The following is a 26,620-nucleotide window of genomic DNA, read 5'->3' as shown; positions in this document are numbered from 1 at the left end:
AACCCCCAGTGTATTGAGAGTAGAAAGAAAGTTTTTAACAAACCAAATAAGCAGATTTGGAACATTCACTTATGTGAATTTAAACTTTTACATTTTTATTAAAATGAGCATAATGTTCATCTTATTTTGATACTCAGCATCAGACTGAATGGCTGTGTATATCAAATTGAGGCAGGTATCTTATGTGGGGAATAGAAATAAAACAAAAGAAAGTTTAAAACCAAAGTCTGTGTAATAGTTTGTTCTCATTTCTATAAATATCATGGATTTAATTTTTATATTTTAACTTTCAATTCTTTCTTTTATATAGAATATTTCTTCCCCAGAAAGTTCTCCAGAAATTAAGAGACGCACTTATAATCAAGAGGTAAGGAGTTATTCAATAAGGTTATTGACATTAGTGACCTTTGCCTATTATTATTTTGTTTAAATTATGAGATTTTAAAATAAGTAGTCTCAAGGTGTGCTTATTTGTGTAATTTTTTTTGTTTTGATTCTGTAAACAGGGATATGACAGATCTTCGACCATGTTAACACTGGGGCCTTTTAGAAATTCTAATTTAACTGACCTGGGTCTGCAAGAAATAAAGACTATCGGTTATACCAGCCCCAGGAGTAGGACTGAGGTCAATAGGCAGTGCCCTGGAGAAAAGGATTCTGTGTCAGACCTTCAACTGGGACTCGATTCAATCGAGCAGACTGCCTTACTTAAAACCATGGAACCACCTACACATGACAGGACTGATCCTACCAGCCAACTGGAATCTACTCACTCTGGACGGGGCACAATGTATTCTTCCTGGGTAAAGAGTCCTGACAGAACAGGAGTTAACTTCTCTGTAAACTCTAACTTGAGGGACCTGACACCCTCACATCAGTTGGAGGTTGGAGGAGGCTTCCGAATAAGTGAGTCAAAGTGCCTGATGCAGGATGATACTAGAGGCATATTTATGGAAACACCTGTGTTTTGTACTTCAGAAGATGGGCTTGTTTCTGGTTTCGGACGGACTGTTAATGACAATTTGATCGACGGAAGTTGCACACCCCAGAATCCACCACAAAAGAAAAAGGTTACAAATTTAACGATTTTAGTCCTTTTAATAGTGTCTTTTTCATACTACTTCTGAGGGTTATTATAGTTATGGGAGGCATTCATACTTAGTTATTCAAGTTAAAGTTTTGATGTGTACATTTTAAACCTTTTCTAAATGCTCAATTAGAATATGTTTACAGACAAGTAAAACATTCTAGTGAACTGTGGGACATTCTTTAAGCATGGTTTCAGAGATTGAAACCTCTAGATGATTTATTTCACTGAAAGAATAACCACTTCCCAGCCAGAGAAGCAGAGTTGAATAATATTTGTGCTATTATCCTTATTTTACATGTTAGCAGGCAGCCCTGCTTCTTTCCTAATCCGTAATATCGACAGTATTTAGACCACGGATATGAATATTCGGAAAGTATTCTATAGATACTACTTGAAGTTCCCTGATTTACCACCATTTGGTTGGCAGACATACTGAGACTGTTAGAATGCCTTATCTCAGAGGAATGGGATGGACTACAACACGTATTTTCTTTGTTAATAGGCTTATTGCTTTGCAAGTCAAAAGAATTTTAGTGATGTGTGCTTTTAATTTTTATAACAGAGTCCAGTTGGCAACTTTGTGGGAAGCAATGTAGTATAGTGGAAAGAGCACGGGCTTTCAAGTAAGACCTAGGTTCGAATCCCGGCTCCAACACTCACCAGCTGTGTGACCTTGAGTGAGTGAGTTACTCAATTTCCTCATCTGTAAAATGGGGATGATAATATACCTATTTCATAGGGTTGTTGTGAGGATTAAATGAGATAATGTATGTAAATCATCTAAATACAATGCCTGGCAATATAATAGCCATTGGTAATTGTTAATTATTATTATTTGTTCAAAAATTATTTTACATAATTTTCCTAATGTAAATACAGTAATTCTCTTTAGAAAAAAAGAATAGATTGATTCTGACATATAAAACAAGAAAAAAAGATTTGCTTTTCCTTTTCTTGCTTCAGGTCTCCCTGCTAGAATACCGTAAAAGACAGCGTGAAGCTAGGAAAAGCGGCTCCAAGGCAGACCACTTTCCCCTGGTTAGTGTGTCCCCTCATGCAAGTGGCAACTCGAGCAGCAGCGGTGACAGCTGTGGCGGCAGGACCGAGAGCGGGGAGCAGGCAGAGAGCACCACGGGCCTGCCGTTACCGGCGCCGCCTACGGTTTACAGCGCTGCTTCAGTAGACACCAGCAATAACTGTCCCGTTAAGGAAGCTTCCGCCAGCGAGAAGAATGAACCAGAAGTTCAGTGGTAAGCCTGTTTCAAAAAACCTAACTGGGAACTTTAGAACTCTGGGTAGTATGCATGCATATGTAATTAAAGCAGTCGGTGTTCTTTATTCTCCAGTCAGGACCCCTTACATAGCTGGTTTTGAACGCAGCCGTGTTTGTAAAGACCTGAAGTCTGCTGTTCTGAAAAGCACACGCTTTTGTTAAGGAACTCTCTTCCTGTCTGTCGTCGTTCCCCCAGTGCTGAGGAGATAGACGTCTGTGGTCCTACTTCAGAGAGATCCTTTTTGCTGATAGGCTTTTAAACCAGCTATGCATCTGCCTGTTAAGGGTCCACTGTGCTTCCTCTTTGATAATTTTCACGTTTTTCATACAAATACTCGTCTCCAAAGAACTTGTATCATAGTCAACATCCTGCAGTTTCCTTATACACCCTTGTTACCAGTTACAGAGAAGAAGAACCAACTTTAGTACTTCTTCAGTAGGAATAGAGGCCAGATATAGGTGGGTCTTGGCAAAGGGCAGAAGGGCTCATTCACGTTGTTCCTCGGTCCCCTTACCCCCGAGAGCTTCCTGCTGTCAGACACAGGGTAATTTATAAAGGGTATGGGTCCCTGCAGTGACATTCTGGATGCTGATATGTCACCCTTCAACCCCCTGCTCCCTTCCACCAAGGAGTTGCCTTAAGACAAAGGAATGGAGTCTGACTGAGCTCTTTAAATATACGAGGATAAAGAAAAGACAGGCTGTTTTCAAAGCTTTACACCTAAGTATTCTCCCAGCAGAGGAAAAGCCTTGGTCTGAGAGGACATGTTGACCATCCAGGACAAAGAGTAATCTAGCTGGCAGTACCTTCCTTGAATTGACGGTATGATTTTATGTTCAAGGACCGCTTCAACCTCAGTGGAGCAGGTGAGAGAAAGGAGTTACCAGCGAGCGCTACTCCTCAGCGATCACCGAAAAGACAGAGATAGTGGTAAGTGAGCCTGTGCCTCTGCCCAAAAGTGGAGCCAGCTGACCACGATGTACCCTCGTTCTTTGCGGTTCTAATGTTGTCTTTGGGTCTGCTTCACCTCCAGGGGCAGAGTCGCCATGTGTCCCATGCTCACCGGGTCATGTTCCGTCTTCACCTCCATCTCATTCAAATCACATTCCCCAGTTGCAGCCCCAGGGCCCAGTCCCTCCTTTCAGTGAACTTATGGAAGGTCAGTAAGCAGAGGACCCATCATGATTATTGTTTTAAGAACCTTTTTAAATCAGAAGGGAGAGCGCCTTTATAAAAAGTTGGTTTGAATAGAATTGACATTGCTTTGTACAAAGTGTTAGTTGCAAGACAATACTGTCGCGCAATCTTACGTTTACTATATAGGTTTCTTCTGCTTTACAGATCCTGACCCTGAAAATCCAGAATCCGTGACTACAAATGAATGTCCATCCCCAGACACTTCTCAAAATACTTGTAAAAGCCCTTCAAAAATGAGCAAGGTAATAAAATTGACCTTTGAACAAGGCTGTTCAGAAAAGTGGATGGTAATATGCATACGGAGATTTTTCTGCTGTATCAAGTATCCGGTTGTCATTTTTGGATACTTTTTGACCAAATGGTCTAGTGTGCTCACTGTGCTTCAGTAATTTACATTTTCTCCTAGAATTCCACCTCCATACCCCAGGAAATTCAGTCTTTTCATAGAATATCTGACCACTCAGTGAATGCTCAAAAAACAAAAGGTCAGGTGACACTCATTGAAAAGAAATGCTGTTACCACCCTGAATCATGACATGGGGGGTGGTCTGACGTGGCAGTATCTTTGGAAACTAAAGATGAGGGATAGGAGATTGATTTTCTTTTTCCTCATACGTGACATCATACATATTTAAAACAGTTTGGGTTTATCATTAGGGTGTAGGAATTTCAGTTTATGGAATTGAAGGTTATCAGAAATCTTTCAAAATAAGCCTCAAAAGCAGGTTTCATCGCTTAAGAAAAAAAGGCAAATTAAATGTAAGGACCATTATTTCCTTAACCTGGTCTTAATAAAAATTAATCCAGGGAATTCAGTTTAACCTTAGTTATCAGAACTTGTAGCCTCTGAAAAAGCTGGCTTTTCAATATCCCAAGCCTCTGTGATGGACTTCTCGACTCTATCTTCATTTATAAATGAACATGTAAATAACATTAAATACCACCGATAACAAACCTCAATGTACATAAAACGTTTCTTACATGATTTGTTTCCTTTTCATAGCCTGGTTCACCGGGACCTGTACTTCCTGTCCAAGCACATGGGAAAATACTCACAAAAGCAGAGTCCCATTGGGAGGCCACAGTTACTGTGTCAGAAGCTGAGAACGGTGTTCACCTGAAAACAGAGCTCCAACAGAAACAGCTATTAAATAACACCCAAGCGCTTTCGAAGAATCCTCCTCAGCCACTCGTTCGAAGCTCATCCGAGCAACTTCCACAAAAGCTGCCTTCTGCGCCAGTGAAGTTGCACTGTCCTCCGTCCCCTCACGTAGAAAATCCTCCCAAATCATCGACACCTCACCCGCCGGTACAGCACGGTTATCTCTCACCAAAGCCCCCCGCCCAGCAGTTAGGGTCTCCCTATAGGCCTCATCACGCACAGTCACCTCAGGTGGGAACCCCTCAGCGAGAGCCTCAGAGAAATTTCTACCCCGCGGCACAGACCCTGCAAGCCAGCACTCAGCAGGCGACCTCCGGAGCGTTATATACGCAGACCCCCTCGGGACAATCTTCAGCCACCTACACCCAGTTCAACCAACAGAGCCTGAACAGCGCAGCTCCACCCCCTCCACCCCCTCCGCCCCCTTCTTCCTCGTCTTATTATCAAAACCAGCAGCCCTCTGCAAACTTTCAGAATTATAATCAGCTTAAAGGTGGGCTTTCCCAACAGACTGTGTTTGCGTCGGGACCAAATCAAGCACTTCCTGGCTCCGCGAGCCAGCAAACCGTCCCAGGACACCATGTTACTCCAGGGCATTTCTTGCCTTCTCAGAACCCCCCGATCCACCATCAGACTGCTGCTGCCGTGGTCCCCCCACCGCCCCCCCCACCCCCTGCCCCAGGACCGCACCTCGTCCAGCAGCCGAGCTCCCATCAGCAACACTCAGTGGCTCACGTGGTGGGGCCCGTTCACGCCGTCACCCCCGGGTCGCACATTCATTCGCAAACTGCGGGCCACCATTTGCCACCCCCCCCTCCGCCTCCTGGTCCCGCCCCTCATCACCACCCACCGCCCCATCCTTCCACGGGACTCCAAGGTCTGCCAGCACAACACCAGCATGTTGTCAACTCGGCGCCGCCTCCGCCACCGCCACCGCCACCTTCCAGTGTTTTGGCTTCTGGGCACCACACCTCGTCCGCTCAGGCCTTACACCACCCGCCTCATCAAGGACCTCCACTGTTTCCTTCAAGTGCTCATCCGGCCGTACCACCGTATCCCTCCCAAGCCACACACCACACCACTCTGGGGCCGGGACCCCAACACCAGCCTTCTGGAACAGGGCCGCATTGTCCGTTACCAGTCGCAGGTCCTCATCTCCAGCCCCAAGGACCAAACAGTATTCCAACACCTACTGCTTCAGGGTTCTGTCCTCATCCTGGCTCTGTGGCCCTGCCACACGGGGTTCAAGGACCCCAGCAGGCATCTCCAGTGCCTGGACAAATCCCGATTCACAGAGCGCAGGTGCCACCGACATTTCAGAACAATTACCACGGTTCAGGGTGGCATTAAAATGGACCCCAAAAACATTTTTTAAAATGTTCTGTAAGATAAACTGTATATTTCATATGTACCTGTTAAGGTACTTTTTAAAGCTTGTACATGAAACTTTGTATAAAAAAAAAAACAAAACACCAGTGCTCTTTCATTGTATTTTTCCCATTTTTGCTTTTTAAAATTCCTTAAAAGATGTGCTGTTAAGCCAGTATTAGGTATCTTTATTTTGTAAGTGAACATTCCAGCTGTTTTTCTGGCAGTAGATTTGATGCTACATGATCTTTCAATTTTATTGTTGCAGTTAAATTCATTTAGTGAATGTTTTCTATATTATTTCATACATACGCATTTAAGTACACAGCTAAGAAATGGCACTATGAGGATTTTCATTTTTCTTCCTGTCGGCAGTTCTGTGAGTGCATCTTAGGTATAAAAAAAAAAAATGCAATACAGATTTTTATAGTTTGGTGTGGACATGGCTCATTTTGTTTTATCGGTTATTTGCGAGCAAAATGTAATTTAATGTATAGATGATTTTTAACGTCTCCCGACACACTGTAAATACTGCATTTCCTTTGCGTATATAACTGCTTACAGCTTTTCTCATTGGATATATAGCGTTGTACATATGACAGGTCTTTGCAAAACTGTGTGATCTTTGTGAGAGTAGTACAGTATATGGCCTTTAATTTCTTTTTTATTTTAAATATACTGTCACATTGAAGCACTGGTTGGGCATTTTAATTCATGTTAATAAATCACAATTATGTCAGTTTTACCAGATTGTCCTGTACAACTTCTGAGATTGGAGTCTGTTCAAACAAGGGTCTTTTACAAAAAGTTACAGTTTTTCAGATGTAGTTTGTAAGGAGCCTTCCATTTTCTTTAGCGACCACCACCTCAGCAGTCATCAGGAAGCAGTAAGGGGTTGTTCCTATGATGTCCCTACTTGTCACTGTCGCAGGAGCCAACTCACAGGAATCTACTCTGCTGTGGAGATGCTGTGCACATTTACTTCTATCTGACATCGTACAACGTGAGCCCGTATCATTAAAGCATCACACGTGATACAGTTAGAGCCCATAAAATACGGAGTAGTTGACCTAAAAAACACACAAATATCTAACTTGTACACTTTAGAACATGCGTGACTGCAATGTCCTGATTAATCAAAATTATCTCTAAACCTTAAATTAACATTTATTATCTAGCTCTATAGTATTCAGGGAAAAAAAATACTTCGTTTTGGGTGTACAAAAGGAAAAGGAAGAAGGCGTTAGTTACCCTTAGAGTTCTCAAGTGAAATGAAAACAGCCTAGTGAACATTTTGCTGAAATAGGAAATGCTAGTTATTTTGGAAAAATAAATTCTGTCTTCTGCCTCTGAGGAGTATTAGTAATGACACGAACGCATTTTTCCAGTTTTCCCTAGTTGGCATAATTTGGCACAGCACAAAAATTCTGTGTGCTGGAGAAACAAGTGAACAGACTAAAAATGACTGGATAATATCTGGCAGTAATGAAAGTCACATTGCACACTTTTAACTCCCATTTCTTTTTGAAAATCAGCTAATAAGGGCACACTAAGAGAGCCACGTTTAGGGCTCAATTCTAATCAGCTTCAAGTTTTAAAAGAATTTAGGTCAACTTTGCCCTCCTTGACTTTAGCAAACAAAATTGTACTTCCCGTATTCACTAAAAAAACACTTGTCCAAGAAAAACATGGCTCTACATCACCCAGCCCAACGGTTTCCAAGAACAAAGGTTAACTATTAGCACAGCGAACAGCATTATTCAAACTCTTTAAAGGACTGTCCTCCTAAGGATTTAGGATTCCTCAGTTATAAATTGGCCTACTACACAAATCATGTATAGAGAAACTTTTCTATGAACTGTAGGATCTTACATAATTCCTCAACTCCTCGATGAAGGACACACATACTCCCAAATACTGTCCTCTACCAAAATTTCATTGAAGTCATAAAAAAAAAAAAAAAATGGACAATTTAAAAGCGGAATTTAAGGAATAATCCCAGCTGTGGATACAAACTGAAGTTATCTGCCCAAGGACAGTGGTTTGTCCTGTTAACTGTTAAGTATAATCCAGGCACAGGAAGAAGTCAGTCAGTAAATCACTTTTCAGCTAAAAAGTCTAGGCTTTTCTGAAGCCCCTGTATCTGTTTTTTTTTTTTTTAAGCCTTTGGGCAGTTCTAATTTCCAGCCAGCCAGCCTCTCATCTGCTATCATCATGTATGTGGTCCACTGCTTGTCCTTCTCCATGAAGGCCTGATGTGGACTAGAGGGGAAAAGCAGGACGTTCACTAGAACGTCCAAGCCGGCTGCAGTGTTCTGTATAACCAGCGCTTCTCGCTCGGCTTGTATGTATTCTTTATCCTCAAGCCACCAGGTTCCCGCCAAAAAAAACATACTATACCTAATACAAACATCTATTCCTTCTAGAACATTTTTTTTTTTTTTTAACATTGTACACCAGTTAGGCTCTTATTAGGGACAGGTCTTTACAAAATTCATAACAATCTAGTTTATTTTCTAACATGAGCTGCAATTGCATTAGACACATTTCATTCAAGTGTGCTATAACCCTGATACAAATTCTTCAGTTAGGGGAAGATGAAGACATACTTTGTGGTTCTTGTAAGAACGGATCCTACGGAAACTGTGTCTGCAGCAACCATCCGTCGTAGAACCTACGTGGTAACCTACAGCCTCCTCGGAAAACCTCAGCATGCACGTTTCATAAGTGGTTCTGTTGCACCTCACAGCGGTATGTGATTACCATGCTAACTCCTAAAGGACTGTGTCTTGTTCCCTCACAGTGAAAACTGGTAAAAAGAGAGAAGAAAATCTGCAATGCTCAAACACTATGTCATTAGTATGGATTTCATGGAACACGAAGAGGAATCACTGAAATTCTAGGCAGTGAGTCTGTACTACAGCAGCTCTTCGAAAGCCATATTCTACTCTTACAACACAATGAATGATTTCCATGTACTAAGTAAGCCTTAATGCATGTTGTGCGACTACATTTCCTGCAATAGGGATGTTGATACTTCCTTTAGTTTGGGTCACACTGCACTAAAAGGAGAGCACATGTTTGTTGATTCTATCACTTCAAATATAGGCCAATGACCAAGGCAATGTCTGGAAAAAAAAAAACCAAAACACTTTAATTTTTAAGACAACCGCAAGCACCTCAAACAATGGATTATTATTACAACACTTGTTATCTTTTCACAATCTAGTTATTGCAAAGGCATATGGATAAATGTTAATGGACAAAGTCAAGAAAAACGAGGCACCTTAATGAATGTAAAATTTTTTAAAAACCTGACATTCAACCCACTGACTTCTAAAAGAGGCTAAATACACCTCTGTAGATTACATTCTAAAATCGTATTGCCTACTATGGTTTGTGTCCTGGATTCTAAAACTTTAAGGAAATGCATAAACAAAATTGTGTGCAACCTGCAAAGGGAAAATCATTTTCTCAACTTCAATACATGGGAAGACAATGAGAAAGCTCAGAAAATTGTTATAGCCACGCATATAACTGCCTATGGAATGAACGTGGTCCCTGTTACCTCTGAGACGTTAGGGTCGTGCCCACTGCACCGCTAACTGTACATACCACACCTTGGTTTTGGAGAAACACAAGTAAGCTTTTCCAAAAAAGAAAAACTATATATATATACATACGTATATATGTGTGTGTGTGTGTGTGTGTGTGTGTGTATACGTATGTATATACATACGTGTGTATGTGTGTATATATATATATTTCTAATTCCACACACTGCACATGGTTTTTGTTGTCCGATTTAATCTATGTAGAGTTTAACTTACAGTGTTTGGAGGAGGCAACACCACATGGTACCGGGCCATCACATTTTTAAAGGGAAATTGCTCTTTTTCCTTAAAAGTACTTTTAAAAATATGCAAAAATATGAATGAGAGTGCTAAAACTATAGTACGTATTTTCGAATGAAAGCATGTCTTTTCTTGCTTTAAAGTGCCATATAGGGAATGACATAACTCAGAGCCACTTTGTTTAAAATCCAATGTAAAAGGGCTGTTATGGAATGAAAAGTCTGCACAGCTCCTGGGAGCAGTTCATGTCCGCTACATGCAACTCAGGCTACAAAGCACTCAAGACTTGGTAGCTTTTCTGAAATTTGAGTCCCCATCCCATATTTAATGGAAATTAACATTTACAGGGTGCATTTACATACACTATAATACAGGAATGATGTCCCTTTGCCAGAAGATAAAATTGTACATTTCCTTGCTATTTCTTGGTTCCAACTTGATAATTTCTTAAGATTGTAAATTATATAGTACTCAGCTAAAATATTTCTTCATAAATAGTTACAAAACCTGCCAAAACACAAGGGGGAAAGTATTTTTCGCTCAAAAAAAAAGACTGACATTTGAATGTCACACAAGAAACAATGCTTAGAGACATGTTATTGTTTCCAGAAGAAAGTGGGTCAGTAAACTACTAAGCTGAAGACAAAGACTACCTTTCCCCAGGATCACAGTGCACAAAAAGCAGAATGTCAAACAACAGTACCTCAAAGCAAAATAAAGGTCTGAGGATGAAGCCAGCTCGCTTGTAATCCCGTTAGAGAATGAGAGTCACCGTTTAGGTCCAATGTACTGGAAAACATTTGCTAGCTCAGAATGCTCTACTGGTAGGATCTGCTAAGAATTCAACCAAGGATGCCGAAGGCATTCGCCAGCCGAGGCTCGTTTTTCTGGAACCATTTCTAACATTGGGATCAGGAAATCTGTAAACTGTGCAGCATCTTCGTGGGGCCAGCCATACTTTTCCACAAGGACATCAAAGAGGCTCCAGGGCTTCAGCTTGGTGATATGCCGCAGTTCTCCTACGGGGAAGAAACAGGCAGTGTCAAGGAAGCTCCACACGCGCATTTCCCATTGGTGGTCCGGCCAGGTTTTCAGTGAAGCGGACACCTACCTGCCCAACACTAGGCAACACCAAAGGCCGGCTTCCCCCCAAGCAGTGACCATGAAAGGTCTTTGTGGCCGTGTTATTTTGCGTAAGCTTGACAAATGCAAACAAGGGGTTCACTGAAAGGGGAACAGTTCGTTCGAATCAGTTCCAGGTTTTTTTAAGTAAGTAGAGGTGCTGAGTCCCCCAGGGTGGTTTTTTTTTTTTTTTAAGTTTATTATTATTGAGTAAGCTCTATAACCCAACGTGGGGATTGAACTCAGGACCCTGATATCAAGAGTCACAGACTCCACCGGCTGAGCCAGCAGGGCACCACACCCGGAATGTTTTCATTTGCAAAGACTGACAAAGGCACTCTCCCTCCAATGTGGGATCTTCTGCAATTTGTAAATTTGCTTAGAAAAAGCTTTAAGAAACACACTACATAAACTCCTTGGATCATTATTTCTGCATGTGACCATGCAAAGAAAAAGGGAGTCTTTCCGTCTAGAAATGTGCTGTTGAAGAGAAGTTTCTTGGATGGCGCAGGTGTACTTTAGCTCACTAATCCAATATGGCAGCTGCTAGCTAGATGTGACTACCGAGCCCTGGAAATGTTACCAGTGCGACTGAGGAACTGAAGTTTTAATTTGTTTAAACAGCCACAATTAGCCACTGGCTCCTGTACCAGACAACACAGCTCTAGAGGCCAAGGTGAACCAAACACCACTCAATTCCACACACTGGCTGTAAAATCTAAGAGATCAGGACATCAAATCTTGAACATGTGCTAGTTGCACCACAGAAACCATAGGTTACGAGGAGCCCCGACCAACACAACAGAACAACCAACGATCTAGTAAATGGTCTGAAAACTAGGACAGCCTTTTTCATAGTGGGAAAAAAAAAGCTGATTTAAATCAAACTGCCAAAAGGTCAGGATACCTTTCATTAGGATTAATTCCTTTTCTCTTCCCGTTAGAAATGTTCACAGGATGCCCCTCCCCTGTAGGCAGAGAGGCCTCCCCTGCGGGTGGCAGAGACAAGGAAGGGCTGCCCGGGGCCCGCTCCCCGCTCACCCCGCACAGGCACAGCTCTGGGCTCAGAGTGCTGGCCGGTCCTGCTGAGGCAGGCACCCCACATGTAGCCCCACACGAGGGCCAGCTGTCCTCTCCTCTTCCACTTGCTCTGTCCACCCACCAAGCCAGGTGTCTCACGGTGTGTATTAAGAGATGCTTCCTTACTAGGTCTTCTCAGGAGGCCTGGTCTGTTTCACCCGTTTACGCATCTCAATTTAGACCACTCTCCTCTTTCTTTAATCACAAAGAAAATAAAAGAACCTTACAGAAAAGTACAAAAACAGAAGGAGAAATGACCTGTAATCCCACCCACTAGGATTTTTTTCTCTCAGCCTCCACTCTCTCTTAATTATATTCCTGTGAACCGGTATGTCTACAGAGTTGCAATCGTCACACGCACCAGATCTGGGATAAACAGAACTTTACGGAATGTTTCTTGTTGGAGGGATGTTGTGCAAAGTAAACGGAGGACGGAGTTCGGCATGGCTTACAGACTGTAGGTCAGCTCTGTTTTGGGGAGGGGAGTAGAGAAAGGGCCATCTGAGAGGAGAAAGTGTTTCCTCCTGTAGAAGGAAGACTGTGTCCATGAGAACAGAGTCTGAGCAATGGCTCAAAGCTCATCCCCTTTAATCTGGAAATTCCAGCTCTGGAAATCCAGCCTAAGAAAATAAACCCTGGCACACCCTCCCAATCCCCCCAGCCCCCACCCACCCACCACGCATACTTGCAAAATCACAGGTGCTCAGTGACAGGAGAACCGTGGTTACAGAAACAAACCATGATACGTCAACCTGATGAATACTATTTCATATTACTTGGGAACATGGAGGGAAATTATATGGCCCAGCGTCTGGTACTAAAAGAAGAATAGAAGAGAATGATCACAAGAGTAACCTTCAAAGCGCCCTTCAAGATGGAACAGGTACCCCCCCAAACAGCAGCTTTGTTAGAAGGTGGCTTCTCTCTCTGCATCTTCCGTAATACAGCTCTCCTTGGCTTACAGAGACCGTGGAGCTCACCAGAGCAAGGTTTGCAGGAAACTAAGAAAGTTCACATGGAACATTCCAAAACGTGTCCTCTGGAAGGGGGAGAGAACTTCACGGACCTTCATCTCTTCTGACCTGGAACGAACACTCCCCGAGGTTGCAAATGAACATAATAGCTGAGAAGCACAGTCCGATCAGAACATTGAGGGATCTATTTCGGAGGGGGCCAGTTTAAAATCCATCAACAGGCATGAAATTAGGTTCAATCTTCCATGAAAAGAGAGAAGTGTTACCACAACAGCTGCCTTAAAATCTGCATAGTAACAGTGATGAGAACAACACAAGCTGAAAGGCCCCGAAAATCTATTTATTCAGACCTAACTAGCTATAAACTGATAAAAACATTTGCAAAGAACCGACTGGAACACCTAACACACTTTGACCAGGTAATCAATCCCACACACAAAAAAACCTGTGGGCGAAGACGCTGTCTGTAACGCGAGCATATGCAGCAGGCACAGTAACCCTCAGCTCCGATCGGTACACGTGCCCGACACCGCTACCGTGACAACCCCGAAGTGCCACCTCGAAGAACAAGCATATGCCTTATGGAGACAGGTGGAAAAACTGATGCCAAGAAAAAACACAGGAAATAAATTTGCCTAGGCCCTATGATTCCATGTACAAACTCTTAGGCTCAATTCAATAAGAAACAAGTCTCACAAACGGTTGCTAAAGGCTCTTTAATAACAAGCCCTCAACTCCCAAACGTGCACATCCACCGCTAGGACAGGCTCGTCCCATGAGCAGGGACCCTGTCCCCTCCCCAGCTCCAGCCTCGTGAATGGCCACCTCTGCTACCACAACTCAGAATACAAAATGAAATAAGAAAACGCTTGAGAGACTGTTTTTCGCTATCTGCTCCTATTGTACAAGTGGCTCCTGGACAAGTTAACAAATTTTTACCTTGACAACTTCTTCTCTCTCAGGCAAGTATACCAAGATATGTTCCACTGCAACACATTCTGCAAATAACCAGACACTTAATAGTGAAAGACTTTACCGTTTAAACCGTCTCCTTCCTTTCCTTCCTAAAGAACGCTGAGTACCACTTTGTCTTTCCTCGGGAGCCCAGCAAGGCCAGATGGACGACCCTGCCCTCAGCAGCCCCTCATGCTCCTAATCCGCCCTGGAGGCAGAGTCACCTTGACAGAGCCCAGGAAAACAGACAGAAACAGGCCCCAAGGGAGGGCTCCTTCACCTGCCAAGTCAAGGCTTTGGGACCTGCTACTGTACTTGCCAGGCCCAGATTATCAGAGTGCTTTTTAAGGAAAAAAGTTAAGTACTTCCATCAGACTTCTCCTGAGTATCATTTTAAGTGATCTGTGAGAAGGGAAATACTTTATTTTGTTCACCGAAATTGTAATATTCCAGAATTAAGCATATAAGCATATAGGAGACTATGAGGGAAATCCTTGTACTGTATTTCAGGGAATACTGGTAACTAGAAAAGAAACCATGATATAAAATAGATTCAGATAAATTTCACGGCATATATAGATAGGAAACCTGTCCACAAATACTGGTACAAGCAAGACACAAAACTAGAAATTTGAAGAAATTCCTACAAATTTGTAGGTCAATATCTGAGTTCAGTATCTGTATAAGCCTTACCCCCAACAAATACAAAAATTAACTCAAAATGGATCACAGCCCAAAGCCTAAGAACTAAAACTATAAATTCTTAGTAGAAAACAGGATAATCTCTGGGACTTAGAAGCAGGAAATGGTTTCTTAGATGTGACATCAAAAGCACAAATAACAAAAACAAGTAACAAAGGAAAAAGTAGAAGACTGGACTTCATCAAAATTTAAGTTTTATACTTCAACTATCACACGTGATTTAAGAGAAGTTAAAACAGGGGCACCTGGATGGCTCAGTCAGTTAAGCGTCCAGCTCTTATTTTCGGCTCAGGTCATGATCTCACAGGTTGGTGAGACTGAACCCCCCCACTGGGCTCTGTGCTGACAGTGCAGAGCCTGCCTGGGACTCTCTCTCCCTCTCTCTGCCCCTCCCCCACGCGGGCTCCCCCCGCCCCTCTCTTTTTTCCTCTCAAAATAAATAAATCAATAAATAAAGTTTAAAAAAAGAGAGAGAAGTAAAAACAGGTCCATCCACAAGTTTGTACAATAGTCACAGTAGCGTTCTTATGAGCCAAAAAGCAGACACCCACATATCCATCAACTGGTGAGTGAAGCAACCAAACATGGTCTCTCCACACGTCAAAAGCAGAGTACAGACACATGCACCCAAGCGCATGAGCCCTGAAACACCGGAACACATGGAAGAAACCATCACAAAGTCCATACACTGTAGGATTCCATCCACATGGAATGTCCAGAACAGAGAAACCCAGAGAGAGAGAAGACCAGCAGCTGCCAGGGGTCAGGGGGAAAGAAACCAGAATGAGTGCTAATGGGCAAAGGATTGGTTTCTTGTCGAGAATAAAAATATTCTGAAATTAGACAGTGGTGACGGCTACATAATTCAGGAACATTCTAAAAACTACTCGATTGTACGCTTTAAAAGGGTGAATTGTACGGTATGTAGATTACATCTGAATAAAGCTGGAACAAAAGCTTAAAAAACTGGAACAAAGCTTAAAACAAAGTAATAGCTTTAAAAGAATCCCAACACTGCGTTAATGCACGCAGTAAAAATACACACTAATCATGATAAACGACAGGAATATGTGGGATGAACTAACTAGAACTGAACACCTGAGAGCAATAATTTCATTACTTTTTCTGCATCATATGCTCAAATTCAAAATGAAATGATTAAAATGCTAGTTTCAGACTTACGATCAGCTGTGGCCTGTGGTCTGTTATTTTCCAAAATGTCTCTGTGGTGTGCCCAGTGTCCCTCCGGTCTGCCTCCAGGGCACCGCACCATCCCCGCACCATCCCTACCGTACCCTCCCACCTTGCACCCCGACCCTAGCAGGGGAGGGCCTTAGACCACGCAAGCCTTCAAACAGGGCCCTGTGTGCGGGCGTGCGGGTGCCACGAGGGCCGTCCTGGGCCAAGGGGGACACAGTGTCACCTGCTTCTGGCTCTCCAGAAAGGAGGACTCAACACAGCTTCATGTTTCTAGTCTGAAGTTATTTTCTGTGACTACTGGGCACCGGGCTGTGGGGAATCCCGCACCAAAAAGACAGACCGGGGTCCTGATCTCACAGAGGGTACTCACAACTCACAAGTGATGCTTAAAGTGAAACTGTATTAAAAAGTGTATTAAAGTACACGTTTTAAAAGTTTTAGACTCACTAGTGCGAAGAACCTTTTCTAGTCATTTGCACAGGGCCCGGCTCATGGGGAGATCAGCCCCACGCATCCCCAAGGTGGCATCGTGCCAAGGCCTGGCACCTGCCACCTGCCTGTGCAGTCAGCAAACCGCGGCGACCGACGGGCTTCACCACCTGAGGCCTAGATGATGAACGGGACAGCGCCAGCCTACACGGGCCCAAAGCCCACAGCGGGCTTCGCTCTTCACACAAGTAAGAGAATCTGTTGATGTGGGGGATTCTGGAGGGGAGTTGAAATCGTTCTAACAAGTTTCATCTCAAACACTAAAAACGAAGACTGCAGAACAAAGCCCTATCACAGGGGGCGTGTCGGCATTGCACCGCAAATGCTCTGCATGGGTTTTCTTGTTTTTTTTGTTTTTTTTAAGTTTATTTATTTTGAGAGAGAGAGAGAGCATGAGCAGGGGAAGGGCAGAGAGAAGGAGAGAAACCCAAGTAGGCTCATCAGTGTGGAGCCTTATGTGGGGCTTGATCCCACAAACTGTGAGACCGTGACCTGAGCTGAAACCTGGAGTTGGATGCTTCACTGACTGAGCCACCCGGGTGCCCTGTCTGCACAGGCTTCTTGCATGCTTTGAACTGCACTTAAGGTCTCTGGTCCAACACACAACAGATCACTCTCACACGTTCCAGCCCACGTGACGCCCTTCCCTAGAATCAAACCGTTTTTTTTAAAAAAATTACTCTGATATTTCCAACAGTAAGTTTTACTAAAACGATGGCCACTCATGTGTCGACAGAACGTCTGTTCAGCAGTGTGGGACGGTGCACTCCTGCCTGCACTGTTTTTGCTACATCACCTGACAAGCACTGGGACACTTCCTGGGGACAAGTCGCACTCCATCCCGGTTGCTATCACAAAATACAACCAAAATGAGTGGCTTATAAATAAGAATGAATTTATTCCCCACAGTCGTGGAGGCTGGCAGTCTGAGATCCGGCTGCCAGCAGGGCTGGGTCCCAACACGAGGGCCCCCTTCCGGGTCACAGACCCTCTCGTGTCCTCTGTATGGGGTAAGGGAGTGGTCTGGGATCTGTTCTGTAAGGGCACTAATCCCAACCAGGAGGGCTCTACCCTCATGGCCTTATGTTCTCCCCAAAGGCCCCCCCCCCCAAAAATAAACCCTTTTGGGGGTTAAGGATCCCCCCAAATGAATTGGGGGGGGGGGGCGGGGGACACACACACCTCAGACCCTAACAGGACAGAAGCAGGGGCAGAATGCACAGAGGTGCTTACTTCTAGTGGGGCACATCTTCATACACTGGTGAAGAGGATTTTTGTGAAAGACACTTGGTGGCTAATGTCCACACCCAGAGGAGTTAACCTGCTGGTTATCAAACTGTAGCAGGATGAGAACAGTAACTACCTTCCTTTGCCAAAACATCCAGCTCGCGTGGAAAATTCCCAGCTAAGGAATGACTGTTCAGACTAGTAACAATCATTTTACCCAGAGTTGTACGTTAAGAAGAGGTCACTTAGCTGTGCTTGGTTTTTAGCTTTAACACACAGACCCCATGCTCTTCCTCACAGGCATCAGGGTGAGGATGTGGCCTGGGTCTCCCGCAGGAGGACAAAGAGCAGGGTAGGGTGCTGCTCACTCCCTCTCAATCGTTGGCTATTTTCCAAGGGGATGCAAGCAAATTAATAACAGCTTCTGATTTTGCTTTTCTGTCAGTTCTGGCATGCAGGCACTTAAAAAATGTTAACGGATACATTTAAGATCTCCTTACTTCCAAATTGTATATCTGCACACATTCCTTAGGTGGGGCATGCCAAAACCCATCTTTTATGTAACAAATCATTCCTCTCATCCTGGGGGACATGGTAAAATCTATTTTCATGACACGCCCTCATTCATCAAAATATTATTTCTGTGACTTTTGTAAAAGCCCTAAATCCCTTCTGATCTCCACTTATTATAAATAAACAATGATCAGGAAAGGACTTGGGTCCCAATTCCCAATCACTTGCCTAGTCAGAAATTCTCCCTCATATCCAAATGAAGGGGAAAGGACTCTAGTTACCACAGTAACACTGAATCACAATGCATCTGGTCTGTCTTTACCAAGGAGGCCAAATGTATTTCGACCCTGGTCACCTTCCAACAAGCTCCCTGGCGGAGCCCGTGCATGCAGGCCCTAAAGCGCATGTGCAGTAATAACGGGACGCTGCAGCAGCACGGTCCCAGGCAAGCACTCTGTACCCCCGTTGGGGAGCAGGCAGTGGTCACGCACAGACTCCGAGCGGCCCCAGGAGCAGGGCTGCTGACAGGAAGGCTGACAGGAACGCCGCCTTCCGGCCTGAAGGGCTACACGCAGGGAGCTCTGAGCAGAGCCACCTGCTATGCGGCATCAGTTCATCAGCATCGCTGGTCAGCCCCCCCCCCCCCCACCACCCCGCTCAAAGACAGCACCTGCCGACGGGGTGAGGAGGGGCTTCGGGGCTGGTACCCAGCAGGTGCCATCCCTGGGAGCCACGCCCAACTGGCACCAAGAGCCTCAGAGCACTGCCTCTGGGAACGAACCTGATCCCAGGCCAGTGGACAAGCAGGACTTCACCTCCTCAGCATTCGGGTCCCCTCCTGCAGTGCGTGTCCCTCTTCCTCCCCACTGTGCATAGATAGTAAGCGGTGCCCAACCCACAGACGCTGCGCCAGGAAAACTGCAGAGCCCAGGCCTTCTGAGAAGCTCCTCGCTGCAGAGGAAAAACTCCGTGTGGCTTTACTGGCTGTTGGTCCTCTGTGCCTGATGCCGGAACCTGTCCGTCGGCCTGTGGCGGATTCTCTGTTCGGCTGACAGAGCAGGTGCTGAGTAAGGTCCAGCGCCCTCCAGTGCCCATCCCCTCCCTAGAGCATCAGCAGGTCAGCCATGTCCCCTACTTCATGACAGACTAGGCTACTAGCTCTTGGCCACCCTCCCCTCCAAGCCTCCACCTGACAGTGGTGATGGCTGTGGCTGGGGGTTCACTGCAAGTCCAGCCAAGTCCTCCCAGGGGCCAGGCCATCTCTCACAGGCCGTGAAAACACTCTGAAATGTGGAAGAAGGGCTCTGCCTTGATTAAAACAAGTCACGCTGAATCCCAAGCCACAGTAATTCAGAGCCTTCCCTTGCTTCAGCCCTTCAACCATTTTTAAGAAGTTTCCTACGGAAACTTAGCCCACTCTCTCAGCAATACTGCCGTCTAGAAGTCCGTCGTGTTTAGAGCAGTTCCTTTCCTGTTTACAACTCTGCCTCAGCAAACGTGACATGAGCTACTAGGGTGCCACGTGCTGCGTAGGAAATGGAAGGTGCAGAGATGACATGACAGGACGTGCCCAGCCTCACACCATGCTGTCACAGAACAGAGCTCAGTGGCAAAGCCATTCTATTAGCCTCAAGCCTACTTGGGCCCACGTGTGAGGGGAACCATAACCTTGCTCATGAGACCCAGACTCAAAGTCCAGGTGGGTCTTCAGAACCAAAATCGACACAGGTTGTCTGAACAGCAGTTTTTCCTGACCATCTTTTTTCCCTGTGATAAGCCTCTAAAGGTAGTAAGAAAATAACTGCATCTAGTTACACATTTCAGAGGCTGCCCATGGGGTGGTCCTAGGAAAGCCAGGGGCAGTGGTCGCTGTGCTCAGAGTAAGTGGAACAGGAAACTGCCGGCTTCGGCACAGCATGTTCTCGAGTCTTGCGCATTTAACGGGGATGTGTAATTTAAAGGAGGGAACAAGGACTGGGTGGCTGGACATCACCAAAGGGTATAATAAGGATTTATGACTCTAGAAGAATACCTTATCTCATAGGAAAATAAAAAGTCAAAGCCAGTTCTCCAAATCTGACTAAAGCAGAAAGCGATAGAGCATGTTGGACTTTCAGAAATTTCTAGAAACTCCACATCCTACTCAAACCAACTTTAAAAGTTCTTTATTAAAGGGGGTACAACTGCTCCCTCTCACTGCCAAAAAAAAAATTCAAGCTGGAAAAACATAATTAAGAGGTCCAACATGCTCACACAAAACAATATGGTGCCGGGAAGGGGTTCTTTAAAAATAAATTCCTGGCGCCTTTTTACTAAAGTAAATCAACTATTAATGCAATGTGAATAGTGCAGGGGAGAAGAGAACGTCATTTCTCAGAGAAGGGGGCACAGGGTCTCAGCAGCCCGCGCCCACATCATAAGGAGCTCAGACACGCCCAGCAGGACACAGAGGGACGCTCACAAAGTCCTGTCCCCACGCTGCCTCTACTCCATGGCAAAAACACTCAGGCTCCACGAACAACATGAGAAATGGAAAGAGAAGTCTAGCTGGTTTCTAAAAACCACTTAAACTCCTTTTCACAAATTCGTGAATACACAGACTGGGCTTAGATTAGGAGAGGAGAGGGCAGGGAGGAGACTGAGGGTTCCGGGAAGTGGTAGTCTTACAAAATCCGTACTCCACAGATGGGAGATGGTTCAAGCTTATTTCTCGAGAGCTTTCTTCGGCAGAATTCCCCAGCTGTAACAAGGTCCAGGTCTTTCTCCACTGCCCAAACGTGAATGCACAATTTCTCCCTTTGGGAGAGGATTATGCTGAAAATTAGTGTTGCATAAATACCGTTACCTTTTCTGGTGAAAAACTCCTTGGAATATTTTCCCAACATAGCGTATTTTCGAGGGACTTTCCCCAGCAGTTCAATGATCAATGCTATGTGATCTGCATTGGGAAACATTGCCAGCAAAACAGAAACACACGACAGTTTAATCAGTACACTGCATGCAGACACTGCTACCGCCCGCGCAGACAGAAACAGAGCGCGACCTGTATGATCCAAGCACAGGCTCTGCCGGTGCCGCCGGATGCACAGGGAGACCGTGGCAAGGTCAAGTGCAGTGTTCCCTGTCAACTTTTAAATCAGCACAGGAATTTTGCTAGGTTGCCTTTCCAATTTAGGAGAAATGTCTGCCATCATTCGCGCTATAATCAGTAGTGCTATCCCGTTTCTGTCTGCATCGTGGCGCTTTTCAAAAAGAAGAGGTACTACCTCTGCGATTGAAGAATTCCCGAGAATATTTTCCAGATAGAGCAAAGTGCCTTGGGATACTGCCTAGCAGCTCTATGATGTGGGCTATGTGGTCTATGGAGGAGAGAAAAACAGGACATGGGAATGGGAGGGGCAAAGGGAAGGATGGGATAAAAGAAGAGGGAAAAAAATTGAAATTAGTAAAAAATCAGAAATAGATTCAAATCAACAATGTCTGCAGCACATCCATGCAGAGGCTTCTGGGGCTGGCAGGCCTCAGGCACCATCTGGAACATCGGACGGTGACTGATACCAGCTCACCCCTGGCCACCCCAGCACTGTAAGCAAATAAGCATGGAGATGGTCAGCTTTACAGATGGAATTCAGGCCAGAATTCCCAGGTTTTCAACTCAGCTCCCCGACAGGACAGTGAAATGGGCAGATCGGTGGACAAAAGGACCACAGAGAAGCCTCGGGGGTCGCAGAGCCTGTCCTTCCCTGGCTGCTGAGCACCAGGCCGAGGCCAGCAGGAAGGAGAGGCGGCCCCGGGCCAAGGGCAGAGCTGCCCGTCCACTGTGCCTGAGGGGGCTTCAAGCTCAGGGGAAAGCATCTCGACTAGGCGTTTGAAAACCAAAACACAGCTCTATTTCGGTAGGGAAACACAATACTCTCCAGAAGCTCAGGCCTCTCAGGAGGCCCAGCCTGAGGTATTTGGCAGGCGGCAATACTCACCTTCATCCCTGGAATAGTCTTCCCCAGAATGCGGTTCAAACAAATAATCTCCCGTTGCCAGCTCAAATGCCTAGGACACAACAGATGACATGCTAAGCACTTCAAAGACACTGGCCCCCGAGGCAGCAACTTTCTCTCCTTATACAAGAGACCCACGTTTTCCGAGGACCTGATCAAACCCAAGAGCCTTCTAAAAGAGCTCAACACCAACTTTTTTCTTTCAACTCTGAACTTCCTAAAAGTTCAAAGAAGCTTCAGAAATTTTCCTACATTCCCTTTACTGGAGGATGTAAAGGCTATGTCCTCTTCTCATTTTGTGAGAAGCACAGCGACAAGCAGCTGTGTGCAGGCCCGGGGGGAGGGGAACGTGTTCCAGCTCTGGATGGTGGGACCAGGACTCAGGCCTGCCCTCCCCCACGCAGGCTCATCGGGTCCCTGGAAAGCGGGCACTGCCGCTCTCTTGAAGCAAAGACCCTCGTGCCTTGGTAACCAGGAGCTATTTTCAGCATCTCATCAATTCTGCCACTTCTGACTCAAGCAAAGGAAAACCTCGAGCCAAACAGAAGGCTCTGAGCCCTGGGCCCGGAGGAGCCAGGTGAGGAGGGCAAGGAGGGCTGGCCTGCCTCTAGGGCTACCACTACCCCCAGCATGCCCTTTGTTTCCATTTCTGCCACACACTCTTCTCCCCTTGTTCTAAAAAAAAAAGAACAAAAAAAAGCTCAGGACCATGGGTTTAATTTGCTAATGTTATAGAAAGATGGCAACTGCTATTGCTCTGCCGATGGAATACCACGTTTAAAAAAATTTTTTTTTTGTTTTTTAAAGGAAAAGGCTAAATCCTATTTTTGGTTTTTCTATACTTACTTCTATTTTGTATTGGATCTTGTGGTTCTGAAAGGTGCTCAGGGGCCTGGACCTCTGTCACAGATGCCTGCGGATCAGGGCCCTCCTCTGATGAACCCCACCCGATGAACCATCACCGCACCCACCCATTTCCTCCTTCTGTTCATGACCAGAGTGGGTCAGGAGGGGGTCTCCTAGCACTGTCTTTAACAAACCGAAGGTGGACGCACTCAGGCCAGGACCACAGCTCTTCACCATTTTGTTTGTTTGTTTGTTTGTTTGTTTATTTAAAGAAAGGAGGGCAGTGGGGTGACAAGGTGGCTGTCAGCTGCCCCATGAGAGCATTGGTGCATGAACTCAGGATCCCGCAGGACACGGACATGCCCATCCCAGCCTGTCCCAGCACCGAGTAAGCTGGTCAGGCAGGCGCAGCAGGGCCAGGGAAAGTCCTTACGGGGGGCCTCTCCTCTCTATCCAACCTCACATCTGGCCACAAATCCAAGGGGAAAATTGAACAGTCAGAAGGGTCTTCCCCGCCCAGGACACAACTAACATATATACATATATATACATACATATATATGTATGTATGTATATATACATACATACAACTAAGCAGCCTACAAGCCATGAGGAAAGGGTGAAACCCTAATGGAGAAGAAGCCACTGCGGATGCTCCATGGAGAGGGCCACGGCTACTCCTTAACCCTCCCCTGAGAACTCTCTCTCCTCACACATTCTCAAACACATTTCAATCAGGTTGAATTTATTTCTTACAGCCTAACACTAAGGTAGGTCAACTGAGTGTTCTTTGAAAGACGACTGTTTCGATTAGCACCCACGTGTTTCCAATGAAACACTCAAGTCAAAGAAGCCTACACAGAAATGGTTTAAAACAGAAAAGGAAGGGGCGCCTGGGTGGCTCAGTCGGTTAAGCGTCCGACTTCAGCTCAGGTCACGATCTCGCAGTCCGTGAGTTCAAGCCCCGCATCGGGCTCTGGGCTGATGGCTCAGAGCCTGGAGCCTGCTTCTGATTCTGTGTCTCCCTCTCTCTGCCCCTCCCCCGTTCATGCTCTGTCTCTCTCTGTCTCAAAAATGAAAAAACGTTAAAAAAAAAAAAAATTAAAAAATTAAAAATTAAAAAAAAAACAAAACAGAAAAGGAAGATGTGAGGGAAGATGGGGGCTCACGTGTATGTCATCTGGTCCCAGTTCTCTGGGGAGTGACAAGACTTCCTTAACAGGAAGGCCACATGTGACAGAGCTGATGCAGAAATTCCGATGGAAATGTGGGCCCTCATGCTTCATGACCTGCCTTCACGCCGGTTAAAGATTACCGCCTTCAACTCCGTAGGTTACTCCTGATATAATCTCTATTGTTACTGTTTTAATACTTGGGATTTTTCATGCTTGGGAATCTTGGATTCCTTCGTCTGTACTTGACCAGACCCCCTTGGGAGACGTTCCCCTGGAGCAAACTCTGTTCTCAGGTCCTGGGGAGACCAGACACCTCTTTCTTGAAATGCCCTCCCCCCCACACCAAGTACCCGATTCTGAATAAATAAGGTCACCTATTCTTTCTGTGATGGGACAAGTGCTGAACAAGTGAACTTTGCCAGTCTGCCTTTTCTTATTTCTAGGGCACTGACTATGGCTTATCGCGGAGCCTGTAGACGTTACCTGCTCTGGGCCTGTGACACACAAGTGCACAGCAATCGATGCCTCGGCCCACGCAGAATTTTTAGATTACATACACTTACGTTGGGAGGGGCCCCAAGACTCAAGAAAAGGAAAAGAGGTTCAATGGGACACATATCTCAGTTTCTCTGCCTCATTCTGGTGCTTTCCTCCGGCTCTAAGAGCCCTCCTCCACGATGAGAGCAAAGACACCAGCTGACACGCAGGAGCTCGCGACCCCAGTAGGGCCTCTGCAAGTCTTCATGCCATTTATGCCATCAAAGGACTCCAGGCCTCACCACCAAGAACAACTAGAGCTTTAGTATAGACTGGAATTATGAATTTAATATAATATTATGTTTCTAAACTTCGACAAAAGGACAGGAGTGGAGAAACACCGCCTCGTGTTTACCAGGTTGTCTGAGAAGAACAGAAGGGGACCTCTCAGCCTTGGCCTTCAGGGATGGGAGGTGGGGGTGGGGAACGACGGCTTGCCCCCCATCCAGAACAATCACGCTTCCAACATCTGACTCATTAAAACAACAACAACCTGTAAGTGGCCTTTGAGGCAACGAGGGAGCTTATGCTTCCTCTGAGGGGAGCAGGAGGCAGGAGAAAGGAGATGGTCTCTAGCACTGTGCACAGCAGCAGGAGTGGCCAGGGTGTGAAGACTGTGTGGAGGGGCGAGTCCTAATCTAATGGAAGGCAAGACAGACAACCTGGTATAAAATCGCACTGAGCTCCACCATTATTCTCCTGTCTCTGTGATCTTGTCCTATTTTTCCGGTTATATCACCAAAATTTAACACCCCAAATTAGAAGCACAGGATTTCAGAGTTGAAAGAGCTCTTGGAGTCTAATTCAGGGCCCCTCCTGTGTTGCTGGGGACAAGTAAGGCCTGACCTCACCACATCCTGGAATGGAACATTTCTCCCCCGAAGCTCCAATTTTTGAAAGTGCTCCCTTCTTACTGACCTAACCTCTGCTTCCCACCGTGTCCGGGCCCTCCGCCCCCTCCTGCCCTCTGGACCTCACTCCTCTCTGCACAGCAGCCTCCAAATTCAAAGCAGCCATCACATGCCCACCAATCTTTTCAACTGTTCTTTTCCATGTCTCACACAGCAAAGACTGAAGTTTTTGATACTCACTGAAAAACTTAATTTTAAAAATTATCTGGTATTATTTGTCAGAGCAACGTGGGACTAGAAAGGCACAATGTTTCCAATCTGTTTGGCCACATCTGTTGCCTCAGATCTTGATAATTTTACACAAACAACTACTATTTTTCCATATTGTCCAGCACCATGCCTCTTGCTGTAGCACCAGGGGACATATGATACAGCAAACTCAGAAGAATTGTTAATCTTTGAATAACAGACAATTACATATATTGCCTGTTGCTCTTTTTAGTGAGAAGAAAAGTGCCAAGCTTTACACACACAGTCTTTCATTTTAAATATATCAGAGAATTTGGGGGGTGGGGGGGTGGAATAAGAAAAACATGAAATAGCACCCCCTTTTCCATACACACACACACACACACACACACACACACACACACCCTTCCAGCACGTGACCACAAAGCACAACCCACTTAGAGGAAAGTGCTGAACTGGCTAGGAAACAGGGCCAAGAAAGAGAAACTGAAATCGGCTTATGGAAGAGGACCAGAGGGCCCACCGGTGCTCATCAATTCACAGGTCAGCAGCAAGTGAGAAAATGATGCGCTGGTGAGGGCCAGGGGAGGGTCCAGACACAAGTAAACCCGCGATGCAGCCCAAACCAGTATGACGCACAGTGGGGAGAGGCGTCCTGAGACCCCGAGAAAAAACATCTCCGTCTTCTCTATGGGAACAGACTCCATCAAAGGGACTATGGGCGGCGGCTGGTGTCTCAGAAATCAGTGGACAGCCCACAA

The 26,620-nt window shown here is 45.4% G+C and overlaps 2 protein-coding genes across 20 annotated transcripts in view; one reads left to right on the top strand and one right to left on the bottom strand.

The window, feature by feature from the left end:
- KMT2E (lysine methyltransferase 2E (inactive)) overlaps nt 1–6,836 on the top strand; it is a 99,464-nt gene extending 92,628 nt beyond the window's left edge. For all 3 annotated transcript variants that reach the window (XM_049642809.1, XM_049642810.1, XM_049642811.1), the window contains 7 exons: nt 311–367; nt 507–1,070; nt 2,054–2,340; nt 3,206–3,294; nt 3,398–3,523; nt 3,706–3,803; nt 4,565–6,836. In XM_049642809.1, coding sequence (XP_049498766.1) covers nt 311–367; nt 507–1,070; nt 2,054–2,340; nt 3,206–3,294; nt 3,398–3,523; nt 3,706–3,803; nt 4,565–6,073 — 2,730 coding nt within the window. In that variant the 3' untranslated portion in view covers nt 6,074–6,836. The remainder of the gene's footprint in view (nt 1–310; nt 368–506; nt 1,071–2,053; nt 2,341–3,205; nt 3,295–3,397; nt 3,524–3,705; nt 3,804–4,564) is intronic.
- SRPK2 (SRSF protein kinase 2) overlaps nt 1–26,620 on the bottom strand; it is a 389,837-nt gene that overhangs the window by 127,553 nt on the left and 235,664 nt on the right. For 8 of the 17 annotated variants that reach the window (XM_049642817.1, XM_049642815.1, XM_049642818.1 and 5 more), the window contains 4 exons: nt 22,184–22,253; nt 21,473–21,565; nt 21,052–21,144; nt 10,525–10,964 (listed from right to left, as the gene is read on the bottom strand). In XM_049642817.1, coding sequence (XP_049498774.1) covers nt 10,780–10,964; nt 21,052–21,144; nt 21,473–21,565; nt 22,184–22,253 — 441 coding nt within the window. In that variant the 3' untranslated portion in view covers nt 10,525–10,779. Of the gene's footprint in view, nt 1–6,783; nt 7,162–10,524; nt 10,965–11,056; nt 11,170–18,987; nt 19,255–21,051; nt 21,145–21,472; nt 21,566–22,183; nt 22,254–26,620 lie in introns of those variants that run through there. The other 9 variants (XM_049642822.1, XM_049642819.1, XR_007460241.1 and 6 more) reach the window with 8 other exon arrangements.

The sequence above is a fragment of the Panthera uncia genome, chromosome A2 (genome assembly GCF_023721935.1).
Source record: "Panthera uncia isolate 11264 chromosome A2, Puncia_PCG_1.0, whole genome shotgun sequence".
NCBI classification, from domain to species: domain Eukaryota; kingdom Metazoa; phylum Chordata; class Mammalia; order Carnivora; family Felidae; genus Panthera; species Panthera uncia.
The sequence above is the reverse complement of the archived record's forward strand: the minus strand, read 5'-3'. Positions and strand labels throughout refer to the sequence as shown.